The 13,262-nt window shown below is 44.5% G+C and overlaps 1 protein-coding gene across 2 annotated transcripts in view; it reads right to left on the bottom strand.

Moving 5' to 3' along the window:
• CD244 (CD244 molecule) overlaps positions 1-12,078 on the bottom strand; it is a 29,926-nt gene extending 17,848 nt beyond the window's left edge. For both annotated transcript variants that reach the window (XR_003794657.1, XM_029231013.1), the window contains exon 1: positions 11,880-12,078. Coding sequence is in view for 1 of the 2 variants with exons in the window: in XM_029231013.1 (XP_029086846.1) it covers positions 11,880-11,940 (61 nt within the window). In the remaining variant the exon portion in view is untranslated. The remainder of the gene's footprint in view (positions 1-11,879) is intronic.
• Between the last annotated feature and the right edge of the window lie 1,184 nt (positions 12,079-13,262).

Here is a 13,262-nt window from a genome sequence, read left to right as displayed (position 1 = left end):
CTCTACTATATCCCCACCAAAATGGCTAACATTTAAAAGACTGAAAATTCCAAGTGTTGACAGGGATGAGGCACAACTGAGACTCTGATTCATTGCTAATGAGAGTGTAAATTGGTACAGCCACTTTGGAAAACTGACAATATCTTTTAAAACTAAAGTTACATATGCCCTATAACCCAGGAGAATTTGTACATACTCAAGAAAGTTACATATGACCTATAACCCAGGAGAATTTGTACATACTCAAGAAAATATATACAAGAACGTTCATATTGGCTTTATTCATAATAATTCAAAATGGGAAATAACCCAAATATCAGTCATCATTAGATGAATAAATAAATCATGTTATATTCATATAATGGACTGTTACATAGCAATGAAAAAGAATAAGCTGGGACTTCCCTGATGGCGCAGTGGTTAAGAATCCACCTGCCAATGCAGGGGACATGGGTTTGATCCGTGGTCTGGGAAGATCCCACATGCCGCAGAGTAACTAAGCCCCTGTGCCACAACTATGGAGTCTGCGCTCTAGAGCCCGCATGCCACAACTACTGAAGCCCGCACTCCTAGAGTCGGTGCTCTGCAACAAGAGAAGCCACCACAATGAGAAGCCCATGCACCGCAATGAAGAGCAGCCCCCGCTCGCCCAACTAGAGAAAGACCGCACGCAGCAACGAAGATCCAATGCAGCCAAAAATAAATAAATTAATTTTTTTTAAAAAAAGAATAGACTACTTCTACAAGCAAAAATGTGGATGGATCTTATCGACTTGGTTATTAATAAAGGAGCCAGACACCAAAAAGTATATAGTGAATGATTCTAGTTATACGAAATTCAAAATCAAAAAAAAACAAATCCATGGTAAGAGGTTAGAATATTGGTTGACTCTGAGGAGATTATCAAGTAGGAGGGGACACAAAGAAGACTATTGGAGTGCTAGAAATGTTTTACATCTTGAGATGGGTGGTGGTTACATGTACATACATATATAAAAGTTCATCAAGCTATTCACTTAAACTTTTTGTACATTACTGTAAGTTATATCTTGATAAAAATACAAAATGTAAAAAAGGAGTAATTACTACCTCTCAGAGAGCTGTTCTGATCATTAAACTTAGTAAAATGTACTTTGATAAGAGCAAAGTAAGATGTTGCCACTGTGGAAACATTACCACAGCAAGAGTGGAAAAACAGGAGATTTCTGCACTCACCTTTTGGTGAAATATTAGAAAATTCTTTCTGATACTTACTCAAATGACAACCAGAAATCAGTGTATCAGAAATTCTCACAGGTAAAATAGACTAGAGAATAGGTTGGGCAAATTTACAGATTAACAAAGATGTTCTAAACCTAGGTTCCAGGTACATCTATAAGAATCAGTGAGCCCCTTTGAGGCAATAAGAAGACTATTCACTCCTATATCCAACAATTATTTATTGAATACTCTCTGTGTGTCAGGTATTGCTCTAGGGAGGATATCTTAAACTCAACACTTGACATTTGGAGCCTGTTAATTCCCTGTTGCAGAGGAAGCGGGAGCCGTCCTGTGCATTGTAAAGATGTGTAACATCATCCCTGGTCTCTACCAGCTAGATGCCAGCACCCCTGCCCCATTCATGACAAACAAAAAAGTTTTTAGACATTTCCAAATGTCCCCTGGGGGGCAAAATTGTCCCCAATTGAGAACCACTGCTCAAGGGCATTGGACTAGAGGGGTGAGCAAGAGATACAAGGTCCCTGCTCCCATGAAGCTTACACTCCAGTTGGGGTACGCACCATAAATAAGTGAAAAATGAGACAAGATCCTTTCAGAGAAGCATAAGTGCCATGAAGGTAGTTTTAAAAGGTGATATAACAGAGTGACTGGTAGATTCATGGCCAGAGAAGACCTCTCTGAGGAGGTGACATCTGAGCTAAGAAATGGTAGAAATGAAGGATCCAGCCAGGCGAAGAGCTACAGAAAAAAACATTCTGGGTAAAAAAAAAAAAAAAAAAAAACATGCTGGGTAGGGGGAACTGCAACCTCACAGCTCCTCTGGGGACAGGGAATCAAGCAGAAGGTGCAGCCCTTAGGCAGAATATTAGAGATAGAAGAACTAAGCAAGATGGTCTTAGTGGTTGGCAGCATTTGCAAAGAAATGCATACATATGATAAGTCTTCATTTCCTAGAAACAGGACATCACCTTCACAGACTATAGAAATGGGAGATGATAAAACAACCAAATTACATTCAAGAGATTAACCTAGGCAAGTAGAGTTGGGGAGAGTTGCAAATAGAATGGTACACAGAAATATAGAAATGCCCCCCATATATAACAAGCAAGTGCTAAAGGAAGATATGGAACTCCCAAGACTGGTTAACTGGCAATAGCAGTGTCAGTCATATGAAGGGTCAAGGGTAAGGCTCAGTAGAGAGGGAGCCACACCAATGGATACACATTTCATTGGCCAGGCACTGGGCTAAGTAATGGGTATCTAAAACTCCACCCCATCTAAGGCAGAAAAAGGGCCGAGACTACAGATGGATCTTGAGTATCCCAGAGGAGCCAACTCCAAGACCAACACGAAATGCCAAGTTTAAGGGCTCCAGGATGGATGCCAGAAATGCTTGCCACAAAACCAAAATCTATAGTGCTGGGCAGGATTTTAAATAAGGAATGAAAGCCAAATCATAAGAAGAGAACAGGACCAAAACAGAAGCATATAAGTGTAATATGGGAGCAGTGAACAGCGAAGGTTACTGGTGCATGCACGGGTGCATCTTACTGGCCCAAAGGCAGGGAAGAAGTTCAGCCAATACACCAAATAAAGCTTTCCAGGTTGCTCAGAGTTGGCATCTCTTATGATTGCTGTTGCTCATATCATATCTGTAAGTAGATATTTGTAATATCACTCCTATTTTGGAGAAGGGGACAATTAAGGGCACTGGGCAAAGACGTAAAGGAAAAGTTACAATCTCTGTTTTACTGTGCTTACAGTCTAGAGGAAGATAAACCTAAAACAGCCAACTAAGACTTGATGTGAAATGTGCTATGGGGGTATGCCCAAGGTGTGACACAAGCATAAGGAAAGCATGCTCTACTCTTCCCTGGGGCATTAGGAGTGACTTCCCAGAGGAGGTGAGCTAGGCGCTGCCTGAGGCACCCAGGCCTACCAGGCGGACTGAGAAAGGAGTATGGAAGAGGGCATCACAGACAGAACAGCAGCATTGTTACAGACACCCATACTTCTGGCTTATGGGTCTGCTAAGGATGGTAATAAAGCTCTCTCCAGCAGGTCTGGAGAGTGGGGTGATAGAACATGAGTTTAGTTTTTAGGGGCTTGTGATGGTTTTATTTTATTTTTACCTTTTGTAAAATTGAGAGGTAGCACAAATATTAAAGGGTGCCTAAAATATAAATGCATAGTATAATGAATAATTATAAAGTAAACTCCTGAATAACCACTATCAGATCAAAACATAGAGCCTTCATTCTGGTTCTCCTTCATTGTGACAAAACTGAATATAGGACTTCCCTGGTGGCACAGTGGTTAAGAATCCGCCTGCCAATGCAGGGGACACGGATTCGAGCCCTGGCCCGGAAGATCCCACATGCCGTGGAGCAACTAAGTCCGTGCGCCACAACTACTGAGCCTGCGCTCTAGAGCCTGCGCACCACAACTACTGAGCCTGCGTGCCGCAACTACTGAAGCCCACGCACCTATAGCCCATGCTCCGCAACAAGAGAAGCCACCGCAATGAGAAGCCCACGCACCGCAATGAAGAGTAGCCACCACTCACCGCAACTAGAGAAAGCCCGCGAGCAGCAATGAAGACCCAACACAGCCATTCATTAATTAATTAATTTTTAAAAAACTGAATATAGAGTGTACAGGGAATGATTAAGTTATGAACTAAACTATTAAATTATTAAGGAATCAAATATGTGATCTACACTCCTGATGCTATACTGCCATTGTAGTCATTTTTTAATTATACTATTCTATTATATTTTCATGTAAATTGTATTAGTTTATACGCTTAAGAAGGGTTTGTCTCCAACTAAAAAGGATCTAGGAAAGAAGCTACCGCAGGAAGAACACCAGCTGTTATTTTGGTTTGCTGGTTTGGTTTTTGTGAGATAATGGAAATATATACATTATTCTCTCCCCCTAGTTCCTGGCACAGAGTTCCTGAAATCCTTATAATTTCTCAGTGATAAAAGCATCTCTTGCTTTAGTATTTAGTCTTTGACCCCATCCCTGACATGGGGCTCCTAAAACCTTTGTAAATTCCTAAGTAATAAGAGCACCAGGAGCATCTTTTATTCTATTAAGATGACTCTGGATGAACTCCTGGGTGGGAGGGGCTGATCACAAAAAAGGCCAAGCCATGATTAAAAGCTTGGAATTTTCAACCCCATTCCCCACCCTTCGGAGGAGGGATAGAGGCTGGAAATGGAGTTAATAGTTAATAACGGATCACATCTACATGAGGAAGCCCCTATAAAATCCCAATAGCCCGAGTTTAGGGAAGCTACCAGTTTGATGAACCCCAACTCCAAGGGAACAGAAGCTCTCTTCCAGACTTTGCCCTATTTATCTCTTCATCTGGCTGTTCATCTGTATCCCTTATCATATCCTTTAATAAACTGGTAAATGTAAGTAAGTGTTTCCCACTGTTCGGTGAGCCACTCCAACAAATAAATTGTATCAGAAGAGGGGATCACTGGAACCTCTGATCTACAACCTGGGCTTGAGACTGGTGTCTGAAATGGCAGAGGGAGGTAATCTTGTGGGAACGAGCCCTTAACCTGTGAAATCTAACACTGTCTCCGGGCAGATGGTGTCAGAATTGAGTCAAATTGTAAGACACCCAGGTGGGGCCACAGAGAGTTGCTTGGTGTGGGGAAAGAACCACACACACATTTGGAGACCAGAGGTATCAGAAGCGAAGTGTTCTGTATGAGTAGTAAAAGAGACACATGGGAAAGAAAGACACAGTAGGGAAAAACTGGATGGTATTCCAACATAGATTTTTAAATGGGAGGATGATGAACTAAGAGTGGAAAGCCAACAGAAAAGGAGCAGTTGAAGAAAGATCAGAGATATCGTGAACTGGGCAGGTCCTGGATGACCTACCAGATGAAGCCGTGATGTCCAGAGCACACGGGGAAGGACAGACCAAGGAAAAGAGGAGAGCTTCCTAACGCAGAGCAGAGGTGAATGTGGTCATTTATGGGCACAGATGAGGTCAGTTGATGTTGAGGGATTGTTGGTGAGGTTGGCAGAATCCCTAACTGGGGCCTCCATTTACTTGGAGAAGGAGAGTGTAGGCTGATAAAAGCTATGATGATGGAACAGGATCCTGAAGAGATGATGAAGGTTTGGAATCACCCCTTTGGAGAAAGGGGAAAGCTGTGGATCAGAAACAAGGATTCCCAGGATAGTGGGGACCCAGCTGAAATTGAAGGCTCTCAATATGTAGTTGCTCTTTGTTGCTGAATTTTCTTCTGCAGCCCTCAACAGCCCAGTGTGGGGAAAAGGAAGATATTCAGGGTGAGGCAGGGCTAGACAGGGATGGTGGTGGGGTGAGGTTGGAGTGGGAGGATACAGCAGAAAGATGAGTGGGCAAGGTACTGTGTACTGGGTATTGTGACTGAGGCAGAAAGAACTCTGCCCCTGTCCCAGAGGGGCACATATGCCAAATGGAGAGACAAGAAATGGCAGTATGAGAAGATAACTTCAACACAAATTCTCACATGCTTAGTGAGAGGTGGAGGAGGCCCCAACAAGTGGTGGATTGTTCAGAGCAGAGAGGCCACAGCAGATTCCGGTGGTCAGAGCAGGCCCCAGGGCTGCTGCTACCTCTGTTGTTACCACTCAGCAGCTTTGGGGCCTCTCTTCCGGTGGTTAGGAAAGAATGGGGTGAAACAACTCTGCAGAGGGAGGGCAGAGGTCAAGTGATTAACTCCACCACCTCCTCAGGAAGAAGAGGGAAGCCAGCACAGAGGACGGTCAAGGAGACGATCTGACCCAGCAGTGAGTTCCACTCAGCCCCAGAGCTGGGTGCAGGAGCTGCAGCCTCCAAAGCCTCACGGTGTCCACCGTCAGCTCGGCTTCCTCTGACCTTGACCTGCTGGTCGGAGGAAGGGTGAGATGGGAAGAAGGTTGAGGCCTGAGAGCCTGGGAGAGGGGACAGGGGAGAGAAAAGAAAACTTTCAGAAAAGTATAACTTCCCCTAGCCAACAAAGGATGTTGAGGTTTTCTCAGCTCAGGGTTATGTCACCAGGCTTGGAGTGAAGGCAACAGAAGGGGATCCTGATGGGGTCTGGGTGGATAAAGCTCAGTGAGATCCCAAAAGTGCTGGGGCAGGGCCGGCCCTAGTCAAGGCAAAATTATAAAGTAGATAAAATCCCCTCCAGGTCCACAACCCAATTCATCACCTCTCTTCTTCTTCACCTAGCCCCACCCTGGGGGGCTTCCTCCTGACTATACTGACTCCATCTCTCAGACGATGCAACCCCTTACCTCTGTCAACTTACCTAGGCTATGTCCCACTCTTTGTATCAGTTAACTGAATCATCCCATTTGTAATACTGTCTTTCTCCAAGATGACAAGAGCATCTGCTTCTCATGTCTCCTCGTTCAAACCTGTTTTCCCTACTTCTGTTTAGGCTGTTCCCTCTGCTTAGCTTGTCCTTCTACCTTACCCCTATCTCCTGAACTCTTATTTATCCTTCAAGGCCACTTCCCCAGTGTCCCTACCTAGAAGGACTCTCCATCTTCTTTGCACCCTTTGTGCTCTAAATGTATCTTGCCTGTCGGAGACACTTAGCATTTAGCGTTTGCTGTCTTCCCTTAGAGTGGATATTGTACAGGTCTATTTTCCTCTGTCTGAAAGATTCTTAAGGATGGAACCAATGTGTGTTTCATCTTTGTTTCCTCCACAAAATCTTGCATGGCTCTTGGAACATAGTAAGGGTTTAATGAAGTGTTCAGTTGATTAATTAATTAAACTCAGCTCCCAGAAATGACTCTCATGTAGGAATTTCGTGCAGTATACCAGGGAAGCCAGAACAGACATGGTTCTCTTGGCTTTGACTTTCACCTTTCAGGCTCCACACCCCTGCACTTTCATTTCCCATTTGCACGTCCTCAGAACACAAAGCTGATGGCCCTGAAACTTGGAACTCTCACGCACTGCTTGGTTCAACCACTTTGGAAGACAGTTTGGCAGCAACGACTAGAGGTATATCTACATACCCAGTGATTCTACCCTCAGAGATACACCCAACAGACATGCATGCACCAAAAGGCTCAGAGAGGACTCCCCTAGTGGTCCAGTGGTTTAAATTCTGAGCTTCCACTGCAGGGGGCGCGAGCTCCATCCCTGGTCAGGGAACCAAGATCCCGCATGCTGAGCAGCTCGGCCTAAAGGCTCTTAGCAGCGTGATTATAATAGGGAAAAAAACCTTGAAACAACCCAAAGGTTCATCAATGGTAGAATAGATTAATAAACTATTATATAATCATACAATGAAATACAGCCATGAAAACGACCAGCTGCAAGTGATAGCAGAGATAAATCTCATCAGATGTTGAGCAAAAGAAGCCAAATACAAGAGTATATACTTTATGATTCCATTTATATACAGGTAAAACTAACCAATGATGTTAGAAGTCAGAAGAGTGGTTGTATTTGTGGAAGAGGGTGGAGGTAAGGAAAGGAGGGAACATGTGGTAAACACACAGGTGTTTTCACTTAACAACTCATTGAGATGTACGTTTATAATTTTGCACACTTTTCTGCACACATATCATGAAGACAATGGCCCAGCTATCTCTGGAGGGATTTCTATAGAACTGGTTCCCTCCAGTGGTGCTGCAGCCCTGAGTTCTCTGAGTCCTGATCTCTCTCCTGTGGACAGATACTTCACTATTCACACTTTGTCTGAGGGGGAGTACAATAAGGAAAAGATGGACAAAAATAAATCCAGCCTTTTTAGAACGTGTCTGGATCCCAGCCAGAGCAGTTGCGATCAGTGACTCCTTCCTGAGAAGTGAAAGTTTCAACACAACCTATGGGAACAGCCTGCAGCCTTCAGAGCTAATCTGTGAGATGCTGCCCCTGCCCCTTTTTTTTTTGTCCAGCACATCTCACCCCAGACCTTGTGGTCCCTGGGCATTTATAGCCTCTGGTGTGCCCTTTGTAGTTTCTTCAGAATGCATAGCCAAAATCTGAATTTAGTGTCCAAAATGAACTTTAGGACCCAAGTCCACTCTTATGGGCAGTGATTTGAAGGTCCCTGGTCCCCAAACCATCTGACCCCAAAATTATCCCAATCTTCCTCTAAGATGCCTGAAAACAATTCATTTATTCACTCAACTAACATGTTTTGAGCACTTACTGTGTTGGGCACTTCGTTGGGCACTAATCACAGCTGTAATTATGTATTGATGGATAAAAATGCTGTAGGCTCCATAAACAAAGGGGCCGTGTACTTAATCACTACTGAATCCTGCATATCTTGTCCAGCACCTGGTGCAGAGCTACTCAAAACATATCCAGGGAAGGAATGGGAATAGAGAGGGAGATGCTATTGTGAAAACAGACTACTTTACATTACGATGTACTCATGTGATTCGATGTCTTGAATACATGTTTCTTTAAGTTAAAAATGTTGAAGTCTCCCTAAGATCCTGGTTATGATAATGAGAAACCCTCAGAAAAGGGTCACACATTAAAACTTTATCATCTTATCTGAAGATTCTCTAACTCACTTTCTATTCAATTAATTAAAGTCAACACAAGATTACTGAATAGTCTCTCCTCTTTACTCTGACTACAAAACTAAGTGAAATATATACCCTGCCTCCAAAGAGTTGACTAACATGAGCATTCATTTGGGAGGACTTGTTATAACTCAGCATTTCTCTAAACACTTTATACACTATATCTCATCTAGTCCTCACACATCCCCCAGGAAGCAGGCACCGCTGTTAACTTCATGTTATGAATGAAAAATTGAGAAGCAAGAAGTTAGTTAACTTCCTCAAGGCCACAGAGGTAGTTAGTATTTACATGCTTTAAAATCTAAAACAGTTTTCCCAACGAAACTTTCTGGTAGGCAGATAAACTCACTTTATTCCATGGATTATTTAAAGTACTCATTCATTCAATAAATACATAGTGAGGGTCTACTTGTGCCAGATACAGTTCTAGATGCCGAAGATACAGCAGTGAACAAAACAAACAAAAGCCCTGGCCTCAAGGATCTTACATTCTAATGAGGTAAAGAAGAGCCTAGGAGATAGAAAATAAGACAAATAAGTAAACATATAGTATGTAAAATGGAGACAAGCATTACAGAGAAAAATAAATGAAGAAGGAGATAAGAAGTTACAGGATGAAGGGGTTGACATTTTTAGTGGGAAAGATATCACTGCAGAAGTGGTATTTGAGCAGAATGAGGAAGCAAGCCTCATGGCAAATGAGGGGAACGCAGCATTCTAAGTGGAGAAAACAGTGCAAAGCCCCCAAGTGGAACATGCGTGAGGACCAGCAGGCCAGCGTGGCTGAAATGCAGTGAGAAGATCAGAGAGGAAGGGGCAGTGGTCAGGGAGGCCAGATCACGTGGGCCATTGTAAAATGTATGGCTTTTACTCTACGTGAAGTGAGAAGACTTTGGAAGACTTTTGCAATGCTCAAGAGTGCTATGAGCCTCTTACACATATGTGATGCATATTACATTCTTCAGTAAACCAAGTCTTAGAAAAAATGTTTCACTGTCATTATACCACCTGATGGGATGCACTGAAAAAGACATGCCATCACTTTCGTGGTATTCCTGCCAAAAGTGCATGACCTAAGTCTTATGACAAAACATTAGACAAACTCAGATTGTGGAACCCTCTAGAAAACAACTGACTTGTATTCCACAAATGTCAAATTCATAAAAGACAAAGAAAGGAATAATTGTAGATTGAAGATGACGAAAAAGATATAACAACTGAATGCAATACATGATCCTGATTGGATTCTGGTTGGAGAAAAAAGATGTCGTAGAGCACATTTGGGGGACAGTTGGTAATATTTAAATATGGACTGTATGTTTGATTGTATCTATGTCAAATTTACTAAATTTGATAACTGTGCTGATATGTGATATGATATGGGAACATCCTTGTCCTTAGAAGATGTGTGCTAAAATAGTTAAGAGTAAAGGGGCATGATGTCTGCAACCTACTCTTGAATATTCCACAAAAGTAATTATTATTATACAGCTATACACACATACCTATATTTGGAGAGAAAGAGAAATAAGGCAAATGTGATAAAATGTTGACAACTGGTGAATCTAGGTGAAGGAAATACAAAAATTCTTTGGGCTATTCTTGCAACTTCCCTGAAACTTAAAAATCATTTTCAATTAAGTAGTTTACAAATTGAACTAAATAAACAGAGCAGTTTCAGGCCGGACCCACAGACACAGGGCATAGCAAGAAGAGAGAGAAGTTCCCTAAGACCGAAGTCCATCCCTCCCTGTGCTCAAAGAATCACTCGCCAGGTTCCCCCCTACCTCCCACCAATGGGTCTTGTCATAGCCAAACCCAAAGAGAGCACCACAGCCCTGGGAATGGGGATGGAGGGAGCATCGTCCTCCTGCCACTTGGGCTCAGGATCTGAGTCAGCCTCAACCTTCTGTCCCTCCCACCCCCAAAGCCAGGCATCAAAGCATGTGGGTCCTACCTCAGCTTTCAAGGCTACTTAGCCCAGGTTCCAACCTAGCTCTCTTACCTAGGATCCTGCGTCTTTGGGTCCCCCCAGCCCACACGCATGAGCCCCAGTCTCCAGACTTCTCTCTCTGCTCCCTGTTCCTTATTACACCCTGCCCTACTCCGCCTGTACTCTTTACAAAAGCCGGAGCCTGGAATGTGTCTTCTTGAAGGATACCAGAGTGCTCAGGGGCTCAGTGATTGAACTGAGTACCCAGGGATGGCTTCTAACAGGCCCTGCACAAATACTTCCTTGTGCCTCTGTTTCTTCCCTTTGCACAAAAGTGTGCCCTCCTCTCACTGCACCCCCCGCTCGTGATGTCCCTCAAAGAGTCACTGATCTAAAATGCAGGCTCCAAGTCTCAGAGCATCCTAGACTTAGGGTTGGAAAAAGAGGGGGAGCCTGCTTTCCACACACACAAACATTAGTTGGCTCAGGGCCCAGCTGACAGTTATCAGTTTGCTATGGAGCTTCCTTATACTGTCTCCTTCTCTTCCCTTCCCCTCACCCTGCCCCCAGACAACATTTTCCCTAATAATCCTCAGGCTCCCATGGCTTCTGGGCTGCTGGGAGAGCTGAGGGATGAGGGACCAGGCCATGCTGGTAAAGCCTCTGTTCTGGCCTTGGCCTCACCTTTCCCCTCTCCCCTCTCCCTTGCCAGGGCTCAGCTCTCCTGCCTCAGAGAATAATCTGTCAGTCTCTGAGCTCCAGTACCCCTACTTGCTTGGAGAAACCCAAGCTCATGGCCACTTCTCCTCTCTGCTGGTAATCACACCAAATTAGAGGATATTTCCTTTGTCCTTCTTACAGCCAGCAGGGAGGATACTTTCTCCCCACTAGACAGAAAGGAAAACTGAAGCCAGTGGAAAAGACTTACCTTGCCTGAGGTGGCCTGGATTGCTTGGCCAGAGGCACTTCTCAAGGACCTCCCAACCCACTGCCAGCCTTTGCTCTCTGACCCAGCCTGTCCAGAGCTGTGGGGAACTGTTCAGAGTCACAGTTCCAGGTCACCAATGTAAGCAGCACAACCCAGAGGCTCTAGATGCTGATCTCCCTGAAGGCCACGGCCCCTAGTCCATGCCAGCCCCATCCCTGCCAGGCTGAGCCTCCTTACCTTGGCCCTGATGCCCCTTGATGAGCAGAAAGAGTGTGAGGGTAAGCACTTGCCCCAACATCCCCACAAGACAGAGGGGTCAGGCCGGGTCCTCTCCCACCAGATGCTCTGCCCTGCACAGGCTCAGCAGCCACCCATCAGCAGGAGGCTGACGGAGAGCAGAACGGCCTCGCTCCAGCCACAGTTTCCTCAACTTGAGGCTGTTCTCATTAGCTGAACACTAACAAGGCCGTTGAGGAAGCCCCAGTCCCTGGACCTGGTCTGATAGTTCCCGCAAGCTAAACTTGCAAAGTCTGCCTCAAGTGGGCGGGTGTTCAGAGTTCACAGTGACTCACAAAACCAGCTTCAATATCTTGTCCCAAGCTCTGCCCCAGCCCAGCTGCTTTGTTTAAAGGACAGATGCCCAAGAAATCTTCCAATTCTCCGCATCCTACTGGCAATATGGAGAAACCTACATGGGGACCAAACAGCCATCATCAGAGCCTGTCCCATCCCAACAGACATTGTGAAGGTGGAGGGGAGAGGGTTTGGGAAGGATGTGGACTGAGAAGTGGAACCCTAGATAAGTGGGTGAAATGTTGAAGAAGACAAGTAAGGGGCACTAGAAAAATCTAACAGGCCTGGGGAATCTCTGCAAGTTGATACCAAAGTTTAAGCATATTCAAATTAAATTTTTTTCTTAAGAATGTGCTTTTGCCCTAGTTTCCTATCTGTACTTCTAAATTCCCTCCCTTCTTCTTTTTCTACTTTCCCATAATAGTTCTTTATTCCTTCTCTCAGCTTCTCTCACCCAGACAGGATGTAGACCCATGTTTGCTTCCCCCCAGCACGCACTTTGATTCCACCCTCCAGAAATGCCAGGTAGCATCTGATCCTCTTCACCCCGCCAGGGAGAGGTGGAGGCATCCCACCTTCCTCAGAATGCAATTGCTTTGAGACCACACCCCAGAGTTCTATGCCTTTCTCTTTCTCCTGCTTTCCCCTTCGCAGAAAATACTTTCAGTTCACTTCAGGTCAGTCTTTCTTCTCCTTTTCAATCTTTTGATCCATTTCCAGTCACCCTGTCTGAAGCTGGGCTGAGGGGAGGCAGACTGAAAGACTTGCCTGCCAAAAAAGGCAACAGTGATATTCCGGATGGAGCACTGGATTTGGAGTCAAAGATGTAGACTTGAGTTCCATTTCAGCAACACACAACCTGTGTGATCCTGACCAAATTATTTTCTGAGCCTGTGGGGTCAACAATACTTGGCTCCCATCCCTTACAAGGTAGTTTCAGAATCGAATTAAAAACTGTACCTGAGAGGATGCGTGTAAAAAACTCTGGACAACGGTAAGGTTTTGTTTGTCTTCTTAAACGGAGACCGACACAGATTTTTCCAGCTA

This window comes from Monodon monoceros, unplaced genomic scaffold (assembly GCF_005190385.1).
Source record: "Monodon monoceros isolate NGI ecotype Baffin Bay Population unplaced genomic scaffold, NGI_Narwhal_1 Super_Scaffold_18, whole genome shotgun sequence".
Taxonomy (NCBI): Eukaryota; Metazoa; Chordata; class Mammalia; order Artiodactyla; family Monodontidae; genus Monodon; species Monodon monoceros.
This window is presented reverse-complemented; position numbering and strand designations above follow the sequence as displayed.